The 23,174-nt window shown below is 38.4% G+C and overlaps 1 protein-coding gene across 2 annotated transcripts in view; it reads left to right on the plus strand.

The window, feature by feature from the left end:
• Pde8 (phosphodiesterase 8) overlaps positions 1-23,174 on the plus strand; it is an 85,215-nt gene that overhangs the window by 33,853 nt on the left and 28,188 nt on the right. For both annotated transcript variants that reach the window (XM_071597412.1, XM_071597371.1), the window contains exons 3-8: positions 8,906-9,096; positions 15,360-15,419; positions 16,085-16,145; positions 17,686-17,853; positions 20,903-21,111; positions 22,915-23,072. In XM_071597412.1, coding sequence (XP_071453513.1) covers positions 8,906-9,096; positions 15,360-15,419; positions 16,085-16,145; positions 17,686-17,853; positions 20,903-21,111; positions 22,915-23,072 — 847 coding nt within the window. The remainder of the gene's footprint in view (positions 1-8,905; positions 9,097-15,359; positions 15,420-16,084; positions 16,146-17,685; positions 17,854-20,902; positions 21,112-22,914; positions 23,073-23,174) is intronic.

The raw sequence follows: 23,174 nt of genomic DNA on the forward strand, positions 1-23,174 counted from the left end.
TATCTTGTACATTGCACTGATTTTGTGGACACAGCGGCGATAATATCACCATCGAAGTGCTCTCATTTCCTTCGATCGAAACTTTCAAAATAATGTAAGTATTGAGAATTATAGGCGAATGAAACGAGGTTTGCACGAGTGGAGTCTGTGTATAATGGAGCTCATAGGCGCGTGACACCAGATCGAGTAAGCTTTGTATAATACGGTTGGAAGTGTAAAAAATAATGCATAGCGAACATATCAGCCGCTATTGCGAAGCCAGTGCCAAACTTTATAATGTGCATATTTTAGAGCCGATCAAAAGTATTATAAGTGGCCCCAAAATATACTTTAAAATTGTTAAACTTTTTTATACATTTAAGTTGTACTGGATGATGTTGTTGAAGAAATAGCCAAGCTCCCAAACGGGAAATCCCCGGGAGAGGACAACATCTCTAACGAAATAATAAAAAGACTTCCGGAAGCGGCCGGCCAGTATCTGGTAAGGATCTTTAACGCGTCAATCGCACTCTTGACCATACAATATGTTCTCGGAAGGAGAGGTAATTCCTGGTATAAGCGACCACTCAGCGGTATGTATCAATATTCAATGGGAATTCCGGGTACCCGAGAATAGGGTAGTAAGAAATTCGGTGTGGAGATACAGCAAAGGAGATAGCAATGGGTTCCGTACCTTGTTGAAGGAACGTTTTCAGGACTGGGCTTGTACAGGGGGAACTGTAAACGACATCTGGAACAGTTTCAAAGACATTGTCAACGAAGGGCTGGAAAAATTCGTTCCAAAAATGACTCTCAAAAGTAACACCGACCCCGAGTACTATAACTGCGCAATAAAAAAACTAAAGAGAAAGGCTAGGAGGAGTCACTCTATGATCAAGTATGGGAACCCATATCTGTGCAAATATAAATCGATAGTAAAAGAACTGAATAGGGAAAAGAGGGTAGCAAAAGAAGAATACTTAGTGAACATTCTCACTAAAAACGATACAAATAAATTTTACAAATACTTAAGAAGACGAAAAAACAGCCAGGCGAAGGTAGGCGTGATCCAAACCGAAAGGGGGGACATTATAACAGACGATGAAGGAAAAGCAAATGAGCTCAACAAGTGGTATGGAAGTGTTTTTAGCAAGGATTTCAGTGGAAACCTCCCCCCACGTGTGTTTCATGTTTGTGAAGGGGAGAACGTATTATGTCCGGGTGAACTAGTCATCACACCTTCAAAGGGTAATATTGTTATTCCTAAGTATATGAAAATCTGTGACCGTGAAGTCATGGACAAAGTAAAAAAGCTTAAAGTCAACAAATCGATTGGCCCTGACAACATCTCTGGAGACGCACTCAAATTAGGGTCAGAGGCAATGATACCGTATCTGCGCACCATTTTTAACATCACGTTAAATAATCATCAAATCCCCGATGATTGGAGGAAGGCTTATGTAATACCAATTTTTAAGGGAGGGACCAATAGCAGTGTAGTGAACTATCGCCCCATTAGCCTAACGTCTGTAACCTGTAAACTAATGGAGAAGAAGGTCGCAAAATATCTACGTGACCACTGGGAGGATAAGGACTGGCTATTTAAATACCAACATGGCTTTCGCAAAGGGTACTCATGCGAAACCCAACTACTTGGACTCTGCCAGGAAATATCAGACTGCTTAGACAAAGGTAAAGAAATAGATGCAGTTATACTCGACTTCTCAAAAGCCTTCGACAGGGTTCCCCATGACAGATTGTTAGATAAAATTGGAAAACTAAATATTGATAAAAGAGTACTACTATGGACGAAGGCCTTCCTACAAGATAGAACCCAGCAGGTTCGTGTTGGGCACAAAATCTCAGAAGAAACCCGCGTCACATCCGGAGTACCTCAGGGTAGCGTGCTTGGTCCTCCTCTGTTTCTTTGTTACGTGAATGACCTTGCTGAATGTGTCAATTCCAAAATACGATTGTTCGCTGATGACTGTATACTCTATAGGGAAATCAGCAGCAGCAGTGATCGCGACGTTCTGCAGGGTGACATAGATAACGTGGCTAATTGGATCAAAATCAACAAAATGGAGATAAACATTGCAAAAACTATCCACATCTCATTCTCCAAAAGGAAGGCAGGTGAGGGAAGGGTATATAAAATAATGGGAGAAACGATTGTAACAAAAGATAATTGTAAATATCTAGGGGTACACCTAAGTAAAGACTTAGGGTGGGGACTTCACACAGATTATGTGGTAGGCAAGGCCTTTAAATCGCTCCACTGGGTCATGCGGAGCCTCAAAGGAAGCACTAAATCAACTAAAGAATTGGCCTTCAAAACAATTGTAAGGCCTATTGTCGAATATGCGACCACAGTATGGGATCCCTTTGAAATAGGGCATGTGAAAAAATTAGAAGCAGTGCAAAGGAAGGCTGCCAGGTACGTTTTAGGGCGACATAGGCAGACTGACAGTGTAAGCGACATGCTAGGCTCACTAGGATGGGGGTCACTAAAGAACAGACGGAAGCTGAATAGACTGTGTGCCATTTTTAAAATATTGAAAGCTGACGGAGGCTGGAAAGAACTGAACGAGAGTGTAAATAAGCCATGTTATCTCGGCAGGAATGATCACCCGCTTAAAATCAAATACATGCCCCAAAGGACAAACACCGCCAAGTTTTCGTTCCTAAATATGGGAATCAAAGAGTGGAACCAGCTGCCTGATGAACTCTTTAAGCCCTTACCCAAAAGCATTAAATCATTTAGGCGTGAATGCAAAAGGTATACATGATGGGATTGTTAAATGCAATACGGCAGAAGGTGTATGGCTGTATCAAAATATATTGTTTTTTCTCATTTTTTTATTTTGTAAGTCTACTATACGACTATTTAATGACACTGTGATATGTTTTAAGAATGACTACTGTTTGTTATATTATGTCATTGCCACCTGGCTTATCGCCTAACAGCAATGTATCCCAAATAATAATAATAATAAATTCGAAGTATCATTCGATGGAGCTTATAACAGTTATGATTGAATGTGAAATGTGGTGATTGTTATGAGTGTCAAGAGGACAATTCAGTTTTGTCAGGGTTTTCATTTGAGAATTTGTCACCGAGTGGAACCTTGCCTGTGTTGCGTAGTTGTGTGTCACTAATTGGCTGCGCGAGAACATTAATTTCGTGAAGTAGGTGCGATAAAGTGGTCGTTGTTACGTTCGTTCGCCTTCGTGAGAAGTGTTACTGCCGGAAGATGAGGGAAGGCAATCTTCAGTGAGAAATGCTATTGGAATAGGACCTTCGGTTTAATTGGTGACAGCCTTAAGCCGCTGTTCCTACGCTGAATGCAGACGGATTGGCTTGGCAGATAAAAAAATGTCTGGAGAGAAATTCGATTCGAATTTTACTTGTTGGAAATGCAATAGGTCGATGACGATTCATTGTGGGAAAAAAATAATCGTTTCTATTGAGTTTAAGGTACACTTTAATTATTTAATTTCGTAAAATATTACGAATCTGGTGAGTGAACAAATTCTTTCCACAACCTTTTTAATGTCAGCAATGGCGGTAAATAATAACTTGTGACGCTAAAGGAATGAAGCATTCGAAAAAAGCGCGGACGTAAACGAATACACTTATTACATTGAACGCTAATTTTGTTTTCATTTAAAAAGGGGTTTTTTGTTTATGCTTTTAATATGTTAATGCATAAAATGCGCATTGAATAATTTTACATGGGCATATTATACAATTACATCCATGCATAAAGCGACAAAGGGAATGCTATGAGGAGAAGATAACCTTATTACAGCCCTCAAAGATCAGTAATTACTTCATTTACAATATGCCATTTAAAATGTTACCAACAGCATCGAGGATTTTAAAATTCAAATTTCACGATCTCGCCAATACAAAACATTTGTTTTTTTTCAGTCACCGGATCGCCAACAGTTTTGAGTGGCGATGGAATGTTTCTAACCGAAAAGAAATTCCGTTTCGATTTTGTCCTGAAAAATTCTCGAGTGACTTTCAATTAAAATATTACTAATGCGTCAAACGAAAAAGAATGATAGCCTATAAATCAATAGTACTCGAACCAACGTGCCCCGGCTCCCAGTAACTTTCTCTTCCGTAGTTGAAAGTGTGTGACGCTGAATGAATCAGGCGTGCAAGTTAGCGGGGAAGGTGTTGGTGCTGCAAAACAGGTACGAGCTTCGCCGGCCATGCGCTCGTTGCATTTACTAGGTTAATAGAAAAATGAGAAACATAACTGCTTAATTTAGGCGCCACTTAGCGTGATGCCTTGGGCTAATATTTTTATACAGCATTGAAAAAAATAGACTGAAATTGTTGTGCGTTGCAGGTCTCTAAGAAGATGTCCATATACATAACGGGCAAATTTAAATATTCATTTCTACAAAGGTTACCTTTAATTATTTATTTGGGATGTTTAATGAGTATACTTAAGATTTTGGTGCGCTGAGCAATCTTATTTGATGCACAGAGACATGATCAGCTATTGGGTGTTGCCTCAGTTTTCTCGAAACATGTACTTCTTGGTTAACCTGCAGCAACGAAGTGATTCTTGGCGGAGAGAAATTTTACCTTTGGCAAATTCCAAGAAACTGCGGGAGATGCCGCGACAGAAACATTTTACGGAGTCTTCTGTTCAATGTGCATTACAATGCAACAATTTCGGAGGGCAAAAGTCATTTGCCTCGACCGGGCTTCGAAACCGGATCCCTCGGATGTCCGACTAAAAATCTCATAGTGTAAGAGGACGCGTCGATAGCTTAACTGACTAAAGCACTCGGCCGGACATCGAGGGTTCCGGGTTCGAATTCCGGTCAAGGCGAATGATTTTTACGCTCTGAAATTGTTGCATTGGAGAGAGATTTGCCAAATACCTTGAGGCCAAGATTCTCAATTGTTATAAATGTGTAAACTAGCGGTTATTTAATGTCATGCAATTGTTGTTATTTGGTCTTAATTAATTTTGCAAACGTTGATCACAAACAGCGATAGGGCTGTAAGAAAATGGTAAAGGCATCCCAGAATTCACGAAAGTTCTGTTTTATGTTTGGTAGTGCGAGTAGGTTTTTCAGTGAGGCGATTGGCAGCGAAGTTCATTTACGCGCGGCGGTCTTAATAGCTGCGGTTGGAGGCGGAGAAGTTATCTTTTGATGGGTTGTTTTGGGAGCGGCGGCGGGATGTAGCAGATGAAGGAAGCGGACGTCACATTGGCACACTCCTGGAGAAACGCGCGGAGTCGTCCGGCGTGTTTGAGTCCGGTGGTGGAAGTGCTTTCCCCACGAGCAAGGCTTGGGGGTCGGTGTGACGCTGAAAAAATTCATCACACTAGGGATTCGTTCCAGGACCAGCCCACAACCCGGCGAAAGTTTCTTTTTTCACGTAGAACATAAAAAGCTATGAAAACTGTTGGAGGGAGGAGGGGGAGGCTGCTTTAGAACCTCGTCTTGTTTTGATGGAGCACTATGCTTCGAAATCACGCTTTGCTATAGTGCATCCAGCACCAAATGGACATTCCTATTGAAATGAGGTTTAGAAATATAGCCTAATTTAGAGAAAGGCATGGAAAAATACCTGCTATTCCGTTAGCAAAGTAAAACGCGTTGAGTTTGTTTAATCCTTGTTGCCAGCGAAATCCGAAGAGGAGGGTTATTCGGTACAGTCGTAAGTAGATCCGTAAGGCAAACGTTACCCATCAAAAGACTACAAACGTGGCATAAAGTGACTAAAATTTACATGCAGCCACCGCCATTGCGTAAGACACCATTTTATTGAACGCAGAGCAAGCAAATATCAAATGTCCTTTGGGATAGCAGAGGTGAAAATGAAGACAGAGATGGAAAGCGTATTTGGAGAATCATGACAGAAAAAAATGCCCGTTAAGAATATTTGAGGAAGAGGATAAGGTCGAAGAAGTTGACATATGCCCCAGGTCTGAATTAGGCGCGTCTGAGTCAGCCTTATACATAAAGATGTGAAATGTATATGAGAGGAGGAATAACGATGTACTTGAGGAAAAATGTAATCGTCCCTACACCAAAATGGAAAAAATTTAAAAAACGTGAAAATATTCAGAGCAATCAGTCTGACGAACCATGCATCGCTGGCAAAGAATGATATACTGAAGAATGTAGAAGAGAGCGGAAGAGTATTTGAGAACCAATTTGGACTTTGAAGAAATAGAAGAGCAGGAGAAGCTATTCTCGTGCTCAGACTTCCTCTTGAGGAGAGGATTCAGAAAGATCAGCTGACTTGTGTCGCATTCCTTGATTTGAGAAAAGCCTTGGACAACGTAAACTGGAACGCTTCTTAAGGAGCACTGTGTTCTTTAAGGAATTGGGAATAAATCACAGCGCTAACTTTAAAAAACATGAAAGCTACAAAAAATAAAATAATTAGGCTCAATTATTGATTTGTGAATAATTTAACAAAATCTATCGAATGTGTGCGGGGAACGGTTTGGCGAGCACCTGGGTTTACAGCGCTGAAATTTAATGATTTTTGAGAGCTCTGATCGGCGAAACTGATGAAAATTGACTGCATCTGCAGTTTTCTTCGGGCAAGTCATTTGACAAAGAAGAAAGTGAGGTGGATTAGTGTGGACAAGGAGAAAGAGACGAAGAAATCGAAACTCGGTCATATGTGTTATTTACTTCAAGAACCTGTAGTATCGCAATATTTCAACAACTCATTTTGAATAAATAACAGTAGAAAATTAAAAACATTTTAACAGAGTTAGAAAGACATGAGAATGTTTTTGTAAGAAGCTCATTTTTGTACCTTCATGAAAATATGCGTCCGAATCCTACCAATGCAATTGCAAATATATCGTGCTACCAATTAATCAATATGCCGAATGAAATGTCAACATTTCGGTGTTTGATGAATTTGCAAACAAAGTGGTAAAAGGTAACCTTTAAACAGCAACTGAAATGCATCAAGAAAACGTCGAAAAATATTGGAGAAAAAATTATTTACAGAAATGAGGCGGTTTCTGAAAAGCTTTTAATTTACTTAATGGATTAAATAAATCCGGAAGATAAATTTGAAGCCGTTCCGCTGAAATGCGGAAGGTTCTTGGAAGGTAATTGAAAACTGGAAAATTGAAGCATGATGGGGAAATGGTTATGCTGGGAGGAAACCCGCACGACGAAAAAATGTCCGAAAACTTATCGATTTGGTACATATCTGCACAAGGTGCAGTTCCAATTTTATTTTGTTCAAGTGAAATAACTGCTGAAATAATAACTTGGTACCTACCTACCTACTAACCTACTCATTCCTAATTCTATTTTCAAGTTTTTTCCTCCGACATATAATCATATGCCGCCATTTGCTTTCATAATGCATGACACCCAATTCCAGCATTGTCTGCCAAATTAGCTGGAGTTAATTACTGTTTTCAAATTAATTTAACCCAACCTTCACCGGTGAAAAACCGTAAATGTATCCATCCGTGAACCTCTGCAGAATAACTGGTCGGCGGAGGTGGTGATGACAGGGTTAGTTGGATGAAGCACTCACCAGTTATGAAAGTAATTTTTCCGAGGGTGAAGGCCTCTCTATGTTACGTGTTGCTGTAAAGAAATGCGGTCCACTTTGTCCCTTAAGGCGCACGTAAGCACGTCACGTTTAGAGTTTGCGTAGGTGTTGGAACTTGCCCATTGCCGGTCACGCAGGCCTAAGGTCTTTTAAGAAAAGAATTTACTGTTTTCCCCAGCGATGCAGGCATTCGGGTAGCTCACCTCTCATATTATTCACCTTCCTCTTAGAAAACTGACAAATCCGCCGCGATACTCATCATGCAGGTGATCATTTTTAGTTGTACAACTCAAATTTATGGAAAATTTCATCTAGTGCCTTGTCATCGTTACCTGGTTTTTACACCATGGTAATCCAATAGAAACCCAGAAGTACTAGAAACATTCGTTTCGGTGGTTGTTTATGCCCGGGTGAAAGTTGGTGATTGTCAATTATTAGCCAGAAATTTTTGATACGTGATGAATTTATGCGTGTATGTATATTTTTTCGTAGCAAATGCTAATAGTAATTGGTTTTTTGCATGCAAAAGTATTTATATGGTCTGATGTTCGTCTAACCAAAAAAATAGAGGTACCACTAATGAGAGGAAGACATCGATACTTGCGGATGAGGTTATAACCCACCTCTAAACACTAATGCGAGGGGGCAATATCCGATGCCCTCGGTCACGAAACCCTGCCATTCATATCTTGTCAGTTGTCTAATACGATTCTCGTATAGAAGCAGACCCTATGGCTACTGCGTCAAGTATTTGCAGGGAACCCCCAAGATCGAACCTTGGCAATAAGCCTGGTGAATAAAAGTCATCAAAATCAGGTCTTCACTCATTAAATTTCTCACTTTAAGACCTTTTGACTCGAGGAGCAGATGAAGGTTTACGGAGAAATGTTACAGCGATGGATACCGTTTCTCTTCATGCCTACGTAACGAACACTTCCGTTATAGACCTGGACGCTCTGGTTCTTTCAAGAAATATGTTTTCTGGGAAAAGATCCATGACTTGACGTCATGTTGCCCGCAAGGTCCCCACACAATCTTAGATATATCTAGGGTAAAATCTCGTTCCGCACTCTCTGCAGAGTCCTCCCTAACGCTCCGTACTTACTCGAGGCCCGTGGGTCTAAGGTTTCGTCATTGAATGCCCCTGGGGGTATGTCAGCTTACACGACTCCCACCCTCGGCCCCTTAAATTTGACCAATCGCGTCTTTTCACCGGGGGCCCATTTAACCTTGCGAATTGGTCAGCCTTTCGAAGGTGGGGCTGGGGTATGAAATTCATTTGATTTGCTGTGTGGTTATGGGTGTGATTTCTCACTCGGATCCCCTGAAAACCTTTTTCCATGCCCCTTGCAGTTGCTGCTGGTGTTTGGTCGGGAGGATGCGGTGGGCGAAGCCCTGCGCTCGGCAGCATTCCGCCTCGGCTGCGAATGTCGCGTGGAGCGGAAGACGGGGGCCGCGCTGCAGGCCTACAAGGAGTCGCAGCCGCACCTGGTGGTCATTGACAGGCGCCACACCAAGGGACTCGACGGCGACGAACTATGCAGGTAAACGATCGCTGGAGAGTTTCTCCACGGTGCACTGATGGATCATAACGGTATTTATTTTTCAATCTGTGTATTCGCCCCCTCTGCCATTAGCGGATTTTAAGGATTGGTTCCCGTGGATTCGCAAATTTTGTGTAATGAATGACTAATCATTAATTTTTTTCCGGTAGAGAGTCTTGTATTTCGGAAGAGTGCGTAGAAAGTATGTTTACCATAGTTTGGGTGATTACTCAAAGTTAACGTCACATTAATTTGCCGTATGTTGTGTTTCATACGTTCACGCACCAAGACAAGACCAGTGCCTAGCTAAAACGTCGAAAATCACTTTTGAACTCATCAAACAATCAAACTACAATAGAAGTTCGCACGTTTATGACATTGCATTCCGCAATCAACATTCCAGCAGTGGTGACTCACGTTAGTGTAACGAGAACGATTTACAGTTATTCACTTTTACCGCCATTACTGTGATACTTCATGAGTTGCCTTATTTGTCTTCACACATTTTATTAAATACCTCCTCAAGCGAAAGGAATTTTTGGTGGCAGTCTTGACGATAAGGATTCTCCGTGTATCACTTCGTCATAACTGATTACACTCGGCAATTTAAACTTACGAGATTTGAAAAAGGGATGGATAAGATAAATCGAGAATGTGTGTCGAAAATTGCACTAAAATCTTCTCCGTGACGAATGAGATGTCTCCAACGACATGCGGTTTTGAATCCTGACCTGTGATTGTTATTCTGCGATGTTGATGAGTAGTCATAACACCCCAAGTGTAATGACTGGGTATTGATAAAATGGTGTGGCACGTCTCAATGCGTTAGGCTAGAATATAAGCATGAAACGCGAACCTGCCTGGCTTGGAACTATTTCAAAAATATTTTTAGAACATTGATTCCTTGGTGAAAAACCGAGAATTTGTGAGTTACGCTGGCGGGGTAATTTTACAAGAAGAAAATCGATCGAATTATCTTAGAATGAGGTGAGACATTGATGGACGGAATGTAAACTTAAAATGAACTATGCACTACGATCGTGAAACCGTGGATAACGAAATAGCCGACACCGTAAACTTGATTGGCCCAAGGTTTCTTTAAGGGAGAGGTAAAAACAGCGTGGCAAATCAGGGGAAAATAGAGTACAAACGCTAGGCCACTAGGGTGTTTTTGGGATTACACAATTACACAATTAATTACAATTACACAAATTAATGCAAAAATATAAAAACGGATTGACACAGTTCTCGCGCATTCACTGAATGACTCGGGTGTGTTCGGAAAAGGATCTTTGCGTACTCACACTTTTGGGTTTTACAAGGATTTCTCCTATGTCAATGATCCGTCAATCGCACAGAAAATACAAATACGAAAAAGGTGAAAGGACATACGTGAACGCTCAATCACTCGGGGTGTTTTAGACCTATGTAAATCGAACTCACGTACTCGTTCAGGGTCTAACGCACCCGAGTGATTGACTGACTGCGAATATGAACTTGGTCCTTCTTTTTGATTTTTTAAATTTTAAATCAAAAATAAAATGTTTATGTTTTTAAAAATCAATTTTCATTCCTGTGTGAGATCAATGGTTCCCTGGCAAAGGAGATCTCCTTGCAAACCCCTAGTGTGTGTGCGAATGCGATTCACGAGAGTGACCGTTCTTCCTTAACGCACTCCAGAGATCGAGTGGTTGTAAGACAAGTTTTCTTATTTATTTTGCATAGTTAAGGTGTGATTGAGGTACACCTGGGGTCACGGGATCCCAAACACACCCAAGTGGCCGAGTGCGTGTTTCCCATCTTCCCATTGCATGTCACTTTGTTTTTACCTACCCCCTTAAATAAATTTAGTGTCTATCAAGTTTACGACCTCAGCTATTTCGTTTTCCATCAAAAGGGCAAATTTGTTTTGGAAGAACTCGCTTCCTTCTGAGCGATTATTCTCGAAAGAAGAAGTAAGCATTATCATCATTTGGAGAAGTTATGAGTTTCATATTAATTTATAATTTTTATCTATACGTAATTTATCTCTTCAGAAAGCCATCGGGTACCTCTTGCAGTGTTCATGTAGGAAATGCATTGACTCGGTCGCCCGAAGCCCCCTCATCTACGTAAGCCCCTCTGGAGTATACTGAGACCTGTGCTGCGATACATCCTTAATCGAAGGAGCATCTGAAATTTAAATTTCTTACTACGTCTTTAATTGAATGATGTTGCTAGGATATGTCCACTTTATTGCACCCTATAAATTACGTGCCGCCGCTGCCATTATGTCTTTCAACAGTGATTTTTGGAATAATCATTCTTTCTACTGTCGAACACCTGCGTCTTTTCCTCTCGCCTCTCATGGAGAGTCCATTCACATAGCTACTAAGGTTCTCTCGGATGGGCGCGACAGTTTTTCTGAGGAAGTACATCAACATTGAAATCTGTGCCGATTTATTATGTTCGCTTCGGATGTCGGTGGTGATTGAATTTCTAAAACTGCAAACCAATGTAAATCGTCTACCTATTTGGGACCGTTCCTTCCTGCAATTATTTTGACCCAGCAGCTCCTCTGTATTGTTCTAACCTGCAATAGACTTGCCGCTTGGAGGTTCTTTGCTTAGACGTTTGCTCTTCAGACACATCTCTGTGGTGACAGAGACTCCTATCGTCGCCATTAATACCGGAGTTGATTTGAAAATAAATGACCCTGCAAGATTGCAGCTGAATAAGCTTTCCAGCGGTCACTTCTCTCGCCGGATTCCTGTGTAAAACTTGAGAAAATTTCCATGGAGGTTTTGCGGTTTGCTTCATATTGATGATGTTTTGGCGATAATGTGAAGAAGTGAATCATCGTATTGAAATTAAATAAATAACTTAGTAATTCCACACACACTTTATTTAGAGCACAACCTAGGTTTCGACGTTAGACCTAATGAAACGTGGAAACCTATGTCGTGTTCTAAATAATGTATTAATGAAATTACTAAGTTACTTATTTAAATTCAAAATGTTGTGTAAATTCCATAAAGTTACGCCGGAGACAATTAATGAATCATTGTCTAGGAGACATGGGCATCGAGACATCGGATTCAGTACGTTTTTCCCATGATTATTTTATCCGTGGAGTAGGGGTGTTAGCCTAGCCTCTCATTACCTTACTGATCCACAGTGATATTTTAATTGCCTTGTTCCTAGAAATGCATCCTCCATTCCTATCTGTAGCCGAAGCACCGAGCGGTTTGATTTCCGGTGATCCCATGCGTTATTTTACCTCTCGCTTGAGTTTAGGGCGAGGGCCTACATCTGACTCTCAACTAGGGATGTGCAGTGTGACGATAGTCGATATCACGCGGATATTTTTTTATGTTTACCGGGTTAATGTGGAACATAATGAGGGAAATCCGTATTGAGGACTGTTGTACCGAGGATCGAAGATTATAGTCGATATGGACTTTAATACTTATTTGAACGATATTGAACATATACACAATATAATTTGCATTCGAAATAATCGATAGTCGTATTGTGATTTTTATGAATTGGAATGTATTGCTCAGTAAGGTAGGTATTACTTGATGTACTCGATATTGCTCCTCAATATTCCCGCAATGTCTATAATCCATCTTCACTTCAATATTCCTTTTGTGTTTGCGGTTGAAGCTGAATAGTATCTCACAACCTTGATTTCATTTCACCGAGATGACGAAGGGGAGAAGGTCGCGAATAAACCTAGGCCTCGGTGCGAGTCGCTTTTCTAATTTTACTTATCTTTCTCAGGTTATCTGCTTAAATATCTTTTTCAACTTGGTCTTCGGAAACTCGTTTTTCGTGGTTTTCTTCTCCTCCTGGCATAACGGATTTGCATATTTCTCAGAATGGAAACTTTGCACAAGAGGCGAATCGTATTATTTTTGTGGACTAATTTTGTTCACTGATTTGTAATTCATTAAGGTGCCCAAAATTGTTGAACTTCGTTTGATTGCCGTCTGTAATTTTTCTCTTCGAGGAAATAATTATCCTGTAGGAAAATATTACTTTGTAGACCCTGAACAGTCAGCCAGCCAATATCAACACTTTTGTCAGTTTACATGATGACCCTTAAAACCAAGCCAAGGTCTAGCGCGTATTCACTTTTTTTCCTCAAGGTTTAGATTTTTTAATACGCTCTAAGTTTTGTAACGGTTGACATTTCTGCGTTCCTCAGCGAATTTGCCGCGTATGTAACGGCTGCGGGCCGACGCGTTTCTGCGGTGGGGAGACATTGGTTTTCAAGTTTTCATCACAGAAAATACGGATGGATGTTAAGTACAACAGTGACTCCGCTCGAAAAAATAAAAAAATTGGAATATGACGCATATATGAATGATTCAAAATATTTTACGATAAATCACCTCAAAATACTGCTGTGACTTCTGCTTGTTAGATTTTCGAACAACGGCGATTAACCCGAAACCTTTTGAAGATAAAGAAATGAACTGAACGCATCAGACAAGCGAGACAAGACTTTTTATTTCGCGGGACTCGTCGAATACCGGCAATCAAAATGCAAGTCCTTTCTTCTTATCCCATTGGAATGCATCATCATCTGAGCAGAGAAACTATTTGCAAACACCGGAGAGACACTGAAAATTTGGCACTCTCGTGTGCAATGTTGGAACTCTCGTCTATGGCATAGAGATGTTGATGCTAATGAACTTTTAACTGTGCCCGAAACGTTCTCTGGCTCAACGTTTCTCTCGAGTTTCATTGGGCTTCTTCTGAGTGAACTGGATGCTTGCTGCATCTTGAATACGCAGAAAAGTTTTCAGCTTTGTCGGTGCCCTCCTTAATTGAGAAATTCAATTCATAAGCAAAGGCTCAAAGTATTTCCCAAATGTTGTACTCCCTATTCCGGAATTCACTCAAATCAATTGCCTAGGGATTAGTAACTCTCATATCTTAGTATCAGTAATTTTTGCGAACAATTTTATAATATTAATTTTATGTTTTGTTACTGATTTTTTACAGATCTTGTTCTGTGGCAATGCATTATCAAATGTGCTTAGGTGAAATATTTGGCAATGATCTTTAAATTTTAAGATCCGTAAAAACACAAATATTTGCAGCAATCAGCTTATGTTTCATTCAGATTTTCTTATTTTGAACCATTCATTATAATAATGATGGATTATTGAGAATGGCATATAATTGAATTAACTACCTGCTGTTAAGTTGAATTATAATGAGAATTATGAAAGTAAAAGAAACATTTAACCAAATCAGGAGACCACAGCTTGTTTACATATTTTGACCTTAAAGTCACGAGTAACGAGAATTTGTATTCACTGATCAGTGATCAACCTCATATTGTTAGTCTGTGACTGCATGGTAACCTTAGATGTTTACAGAATATAATAACATTTTTGTCCCTTTACTTTTTTGTCCTGTTTACATTGTTTCAGATAAAACATATCATCACTAGGTCCCAAAGTTTTTGCCTTGTAGGTCACCCCCTCATCAAATTGATTGAATATTATATCATCGATATATTATTTTATTTAATGGGGGAGGTTGGTAAACATTGAACAGAATTTTTGCAAGGATTATTAAAAATACCCATCGACTACAACCTTGGTGTGGCGGAAGGGTTTGTGCATTCCAATAACCCCTAGAGCTCTGCTGGCTGGAGAAATGATAATTGCTCCTGGTAGGGTCAACCATGCCAGATAGATCATAGGTTAAAAGCCAGACAAAAGGTCCACACAGCACCTGTTCCTCATTAAGGTGGCTACAAAGGTATCTGACCCCAGTGGGGTTGCTAATGAGTGATGTTGTCAAGTCAAAAAGACTATTGAGGAAAGCAATGGGAAACTACCTCAATTATCATTCCCAATATAAATAGGATGGACAGTATAGAGAAAATGAGTCCTGGCGACTACGGGACTCAGTCCAATTAACTGCGTGGCATAGCTGGCAGTGGGAGAGGCAGTCATTCCTTGGAGTACAAGCAGATTTGTTTGGGCTGGACTGGTGCTGCATGTTGCACTGGTAGCTAACTGCCAGGCTGATTGATGACAACTAAAATGCCTCCAAAGCTCTTACCCACATGATGGACCAATGCCACAGTTAACCCATTACACCTTCATCTTGATTTTATTATTTTACTTAATTATTATGCTAATTAGTTCATCTACTCAGTTTTTAAAAGTGGAAATGTTAGTGATTAAAGCATTATCATTGATGCAATTGCCATTAATCATGCTATTATATAATTTGCATATTTCCCTCACCCCCAGGTCAATTCGCAAATGCAAGGGTGGCCAGTCTGCAGTAATATTGGCTGTGGTTAGGAGAAGGTGAGTTATTTCTTGTGACTCCTCCGTAATAACCATCTGTATTTGAGCCCTGTGAAAAGTATTTGGTAGTATTCAAACATTTATGTGAAAGAATCTCTAAATGATAAGTTATTTACGTAGAGCCTTGGTGTGACACATACATTTATAACGTTCTTTAGTCACTACTGTTTCATGAATAATATTGGGAATCTTTGGCGTTGTTATTTAACTTCCTTTCAGTTTACTTCTCAACTCTATAAAATCTATTAATTAGTTAAATATTTTCAAAAACAGAGTAAATGCCTCATTCAAGGCAAGGCTTACACAGTATTAAGGATTTCTTAGATGGTATGGGTTAGTGTTTTTTCTTTTTCTGTTCAACTTTGGTATTATTTTCTGTATTGCTCAGTATGTCTTTTTCTGTGTGTGTTCACATCCAAGCATAGGTACTTCATGTATGTATTGGGCATACTTTTAGTAAAATAAATATAACTATTGAATGAGTTCTCTATCATTTAACCCACAATTCAACACATCCCTTAACTTGCCATCCAAACAGTAACTTTTTCATTTTTCAAAATTCTTGAATCTAATACTTGTGTAGGATGATGCATATTTTTTTAGCCTGAGTATTAATTTTTTCTTGTTAAAATGATGATTTATATTGGCTTTCAATTTTTTTGCAGCTATGTGGAGAAAGGTGATGACTTGTCTATGCTGCAGATTATAAATGTAGGATTTGATCGGGTGAGTTAAAGTTGAAATAACAGGAATGATACCAATCTCGCAAAATGCAACCATTCATTTATCCAGTGAATCATCATTCCCAAAATGGGGCATATAGATGTTCAGAAAATTGAGCCAATTATGTAAGGAGTCTTGTGTGTGTGGAAAAACAATATTAACTGAAAAAGGAATGAACTAGAGTTCTCAAATCATTCCACGGCCATGACTATGGAGTATTTTAAAATTAAAAACCAAAGAAAAATGTCACAGAAAATTGGGATTAGTGCCTAGGACCTATTAAGATTGTACTAAGTGCAGTGAATGAGGAAATAAATGATGGCTGGTTAAAATTAGGTGATAATAAATATGTCTGAATTTGCTGTCTCGTTGGAGAGAGGTAAATAATACTTGACCCTCTTGAAGTCATCATATAATTGTTAAATTTTTCTGAAGGTTTCCTTGATAGGAATGTTAATCCAAATATTTGGATTTTTGGCCAAGTTCTAATTGCCAATAAGCTATCAAGATTTATTTTTCTGCTGCATATTCCTTGGAAGAGCATATCAGGGTAGCTAACCGGCTCTACCCTAGAGCCAATTAGCATATGCATCTTTTCTAAAATACTTCTCTCTCATAGGAAATTACACCTTAATTTAAATACTATGATACATACACACTTTTACTAATATAAACCAGAGTTACATTTGTGAGCATTTTGGAAAACAATCACCCCAGGGAGCGATATTTGCACAGTGATCCAATTGATCACCCCCATCATTCTGCATGGCAACACTTGATCATATAATGACTGAATTTTTTTTGGTTTTATTAGTCTTGTATTAAATTGATAATTCTCTAGAGATCTCTCAAAGTGATTGGCTGTGTAGTTCTGTTTTACAGGTTAGCCTGTCACCATGATTGAATTGCATGAAAAATATGAATATGTGGTATTTTCTTGTGTATAACTTGTAATAATGAAATTGCAGGTAAAATATGTACCTATAATAGAAAACTATTGCCAATAAATGGTGTTGTCAGGTTCATATCGTGTTAAATTAGGGTCATGCCAGGTTTAAAATTACTTAGAAAATGTAACTATAAGCAAAAGTGTACAATTCTGCAGTATATTTTCAATATCTTTTTGCATCTTCTATTATAATGATGGGCTCCAGATATTTTGGTTTTGAATATAATATGTAGAGTAATTATGGTCGATCAATTTTCATGTTTAATAAATAAGGAAAAGGCAGAAACATTGTCTCTGAATGATAAATTAGGTGGAAACTTACTATCCTCAGTTCTGCATAAATATAGTTTCTCTAGATAGTACCTCAATCATATTTGGTTTGGCAAAAAGTGGTATTCATGAGTTGCATTGTGAATAATTTTTCAAAGAAAAGTGACATTATTGATATGTTTTGCAAATGATTTTCGGAAAAATAAATTTAACTTTTTGTGTGGAGGTCACAAAGGCAGATATTTCATTGGCATTATTAACATGTGTTTTAGTCATTGTTGAATAGTATAGGCACTCAAGATTTATCTGTTTTCCTTGCTTCAGTGGCTTGTTGAAACAACTAGTATTGGTGTGTGCATGGCAGAAATTACTCAGGCTGAGCATAATGATGTTTCATTGAAGCAGCAACTAGCAACAGCCAATACCCTCTTAGTTGCTCTAAATAAATGCCGTGAAATAATTCATATCACTGATACATCTCACCAAATTCAGGTAAGTTAAAAGTAGGTACTTAAATTTATTTTAATTAATGTCTTAGCAATGATTTAATATATTTAATGTATATGGGTTATTATTGAATACATGGTGATCTCTTTTTCCTGCCAAGCATGCTGAACATTGCAATTCCACGTTAGCACGTGCAATTCCTTGTCAGCTCCCCATATTTCATTCCCTCTAGCTTCTGCTCAAACCATTCGTATATATTGTATGTGCAATAGTTCTTATCTGGAACAACAGTAACTCACTCTCTAAAAATTGTGCTATTCATCATAACTCTGCACAAAGGAAAAAAGATTTGCATCTCTTTTCAATTGATCTGAAAAAGACCTCCAATGGACGGAAAGAGATGGCTGTAAGAATTTTTATTATCTTCTTTAGTCTGTAAAATATACTAGTCAAATCTGATCCTTGACAAGTGACTTGAAAAAATCCCTACTGGGAAAATTGTATTACTCTATTAGTGAGTATCTTAATGATGCTATATGGCTGTGACCATTGTATATTTTATGCAGTTTTATTGTGCCATACTGATCACTCCTGGTTTGTATGTCACAGTAATCCAATTGGTCACCTCTCATTAGACAGAGGTGGCTCATCCATAAGACGTCTTTTGTTTTTCTAAGTAATATTTCAAGCCACATGGTGAAACTATGTATCAGTCATTCTCACCCTTCTGCGTACAATTGACCCAGCACCACCAGCTAAAATGAAATCTTATCATCTGGTGCTGTTGGTCCAGGGCTTACGTAGACTGAGTGGAACTGTCAGCTCCTGACTGAGTTAAGTTTGTCAAGAAAGGCAGAGGATGTAGATGAAGGTTAAACAAGAAGTCAAGGTTCCTCAGTCCTTGTGGCTGAAGCTGCCAAAGAATGATATGATGTCAGTTGAGGTGGGTGAAAAGGGCTTTTAGGGATGGAGGGGGGGTGGTGGTAGTAATGGTAGGAGAGGAGGAAGGAAGGTGGTGGGACGGCATATGGTCCGAATGAAATCATTAAACTGTAGATGATGTAAACATATGTATTGAACTGTAGATGATGTAAACATATGTTGAGTGGGAATTTTCCGAGTAGTGGAGTTGGGCACTGGTGCTTGAGAAACCCCAGAATACTGTCGGCAGTGAACGCGCAACAATCCAAGCGGAGCTTCCGACTATGAGAGGTGTCAAAACACCATATTTGAGTTGAAAATGCTAACATTTTTCTAATTTATCACTGTAAGAAAAAGGTGAAATTGAAACCAAAGGATAAATTGTGGGTTTAGATTTGGTTTCAATTTCATTCAGTAGGAAATAGAAATATCATTGAAAATTCAACCATGGGGGATACTGTGACAACACTTTGTTATGAAGTCATCTGCTAATATGCATTAAAATGCAGAATTTTTAAAGTGAATCTGCCAAAGAATGATAGGATGTCAGTTGAAGTGGGTTGAAAGGACTTTCAGGGAAGGAGGGGGGTAAGTTATGGAAATCAGTGTTATGTAAGTGTAAAAATCATCTTTAAGGCAAATGATTTGACACTTTGAAAATTCTGTATTTTAATGCCGCCAAGAAATTAACCATGACTGGTTGTGTGGCTGTGACATGAAAAAGGATTGATTTCCTTTCCTTGCTTACTTTTTGGACATGATGTTCCTTGTAGATGACCTTTTTAGATGAACCCAGCCTATATGATGATGTGTTTCAGATACAACCAGTGAAATGTGAATATGTGACATAGGAAGAGGAGCTGATTGCATGTATTTATGATTGCATGATTTTCACAATTAACATGCATTATTCAATTTTTATCAACAAAATAATGGCAGTGTTTACAGAAAATGTTTCAATTCTATTTGGAAAGCACCATAACCTTTTTCTCATTCACAGATGATTTAAAAAATTGTTAATGCTCATTTCTTTGGGTTCCAATTGTGTAACTGCATTCTTCACTGCATAACAGTGATGATAACTGTGTGCAGTGTACAGTGCTTGTTAGGCTTCAATGATTGGGGAAGTTGTTTGAATATCTTTTCATTAGTATTGTAAAGACAAGAAAGATGCAAAGGAGGAGAAGTAGGTTTAGATTCATAGATGCTATTCTCGTTGGTGAGTCATCTTTTTGTATTAAGTGCTACTGTAACACTTACTTCATTTTAATTAAAATGTAAGAGATATGAGATGGGAAACTTGGGAAAAAATATCATGCAAAATCTGTGAGTGGAATTCACTTAATATTTTGAAAACCTGTATTAGTAATGTTTCACAACCGTCTCATTTACACAACTGGGAACTCAACTGTGTATGGTTACCTAATGAATACCTTAAGCAGCAATGTATGTGCTAGCTGAATCATACTAACAAGTCTTCACCTTTTTATCTTGTTGGAAAATCTTAATCATTGTGTTAATGATTTTATTCTGGCTCTGCATTTGGTACGAAATTTTGTATGATGCACATTTCCATTTATTTGTGGAATAGTTTTTTTGTTGCTATTTTTTAATGAATGATACTCTTATTAAAATGAGTGTACTTTTCATGAGTGCTGTTAATGAAAATGACATATCTTATAATAACTGACAGAAATCTTACTATGTATTAAAACCTTTTAGATTTGATCAAAATGTATTTGTATTCATTGGCAATCGATAATCAATATTATTCCATCTTAAAATATTAATGCAAAAAAGCCACCTTATAATGGTGTTTCCCCTTATTTACCATTGTTAATAACATGATAGTAGAAAATGTCAAAAGTATTTGCGAAGAGAAAAACTTGGAGAACTCTAATCCTTCAATTATGAATAATGATTCTATAACCTTATAATCACCTCAAATTATAATTGTAATAGGAAAATCCTGTCAGTTCCCTATGATTTCTAATCCATGATTTGTTTTTTTCATTGAGTAGACAAGAATTATAGACCTGTTTGAGTGACTCTAAATGTGATTACGTGCTCTTAATATGCAGTTTTATAATTGCTGTTGGGATTATAAGATTGAATCATAACCTATATATGTGTAGCCTGGTTGATTGTGTGTTTATTTTTATTTCCTCACTAGTATGTAAACAGGGCTAGTGAGCGTTTGATAGGCTATCGATTGGAGGATGCAAAAGGGCAGTGCCTGTTGCAGCGAAGTGGTGAAGATGAAGTGATGACCCAACAGCTACTAAAGGGGCATGCTTGGGAGGGCTCTGTGACGTGCAATCGACAGACAGGAGACTCTGTGTCACTTCATTGCCGCATTACTCCAGTATCTATTGCCAGCAGGTTTGCTTCTTCTTGGATTCAATGATTCAGTGGTGACATTTCTATTTCATATAAAACTGGCTACACTAATGGTCAGAGATGTCATCATTGCAATAAGAATGCCAGCAGGAAAATGGTATGGGAAGTAATGCTTCTCAATTGCACACTGCATTTATTAAGATTCTTCACTTTTGATATCAAATTGTGTTCCAATTTGAATTAATTCTACAATTGATTCCATTATTTTAAAGAAATTTCTTTTTTCATATGTGTATAAGATATGAATGATTTGGCATCTCTTGGGGCGTTAACCTGTCTTGGGATTACCCCTTGAAGAAAAAATGGTAGACAGACAATATTCTACTCAATAAAACAGATACCAGAGTTAAGTATAGGAAAACTCACTGTTAAAGAATTGAAAAAAAACATGAAAATTCGTAGTTACAAGGAGTTGTGATTTAATGAATTGCTCAAATGGTAAGATTATAAAAATTTAACCGATAAAAGATAGTGGCCAACATAATTAAGCCACACAATTTCAATATTATGCAAAAACTTGCCTTTACTGCAAACAATGAGATAGCATCTGGTATAACACAAACTAATCTGGTATGTGAATAATGTCACATTGTGTGAAGGCAAAACATTTTTATTGCATTGAAGGCAACACACGCAAGTGGTGTATTTGCTCTTGCTATTGCTAGCTTTTTTTACCTGTTCCCTATGTATTTCTCATAAAACTTGTGGGTTTTAATTTAATATAATTTCTAGTCACTTCCGAAACTCCGAATATAATTGAATGAGTTATATTGCTAATTCTCTGCTAAGCTTCATGGGTTTTTCATGTGTAGGTTAGTATCACTGTATTTGGAGAATTTTAGTTTAAGCATATTTTTGATGCCAAACAACCACTACTGCACGATATCAAGCTGCTTCTTAACTCTGGCCACATCAATGGTATAATGGAGTGTTTTTTAAAATTATAACTTTCATATTGTTGCCATTATCATTTAGAGATGATTCATTTGGATTTATAAGAGTTTGTGATATTTATGGGCCTTAATTAATGACCCACAATGTCATTCAAATATTTAATTGCATGATAAATGTACAAACAATTCCTTATAATTGCCATTTTATTGCACAGATTCAACTTTCCTTGGCACATACATAGTTTAGCAGTTGTATGGAGAGAAGTTGGTTTTATGGTAGTTTATGCATGTTATAATAAGTGCTTACTCCTATTTATGCAGTCATGTTGTTTGAGAGAATTCTCTTTGATTGAACATTTCTCTTCTGAAATTAATTTGAGAGTAGGCCTTCTTATGCTGGTGGTGGTGGATTGTTTAATTTTTTCTGTGAATTGGTATTTCATGATGTGTGTAACTAGAAAGAACCCAAATATTTATTTCATATTGTTGGAGGGGATCAGAATGGTACGGTGGCTAACATACTGGCTTCCCACCAAGAAGGCCCGGGTTCGAATCCTGGAGATGACAGATTTTTCAGTGGTATCCCAATCCCTACTTGAGGTGCTTTGTGGATGGCACTTTGAGTGAGTACGCCGTCCGTCGCATGGGGGGTTCATTAAACAGCAGACTCCTTGGCACCTTTCGAAAAGAGTAGGATAATGCCAACGCCGGGTTTCTATCTACACTTCCTCCTTTCCCATCCATCCTAATGGTGTAAATGACCTCAGCTGTCAATCACCTCCCTTAAAAACTACTACTACTATATTGTAGGTGCAATTAGATTTTTAAAATTCTGGAGTTAATTGTCCACATTATTTAATGCGTTTGATTTACATATGTCATGCATATATAGGTCACCAACGCATCTTGTTTGGGTGCATGATCCACCTCTACTATTAACAGAAAAGACACCGACTGATGCTGCACCTGAAGGAATGTATCCACTACCAAGAGGGAGTTTACGGTCAATCAGGAAAGCCTCGTATGATATCAAATCTCTCAATAGTGATGGTTTGTATATATTTGTTCCGTGTTTGCGCTGTTGACATAGGTGTTGCTGGTGATGGCATTTTGGGGAATTAGAGTAACATGTTGTCCTCCCATGATCCTCTG

The sequence above is a fragment of the Hetaerina americana genome, unplaced genomic scaffold (genome assembly GCF_022747635.1).
Source record: "Hetaerina americana unplaced genomic scaffold, ioHetAmer1.1.p SCAF_1, whole genome shotgun sequence".
NCBI classification, from domain to species: Eukaryota; Metazoa; Arthropoda; class Insecta; order Odonata; family Calopterygidae; genus Hetaerina; species Hetaerina americana.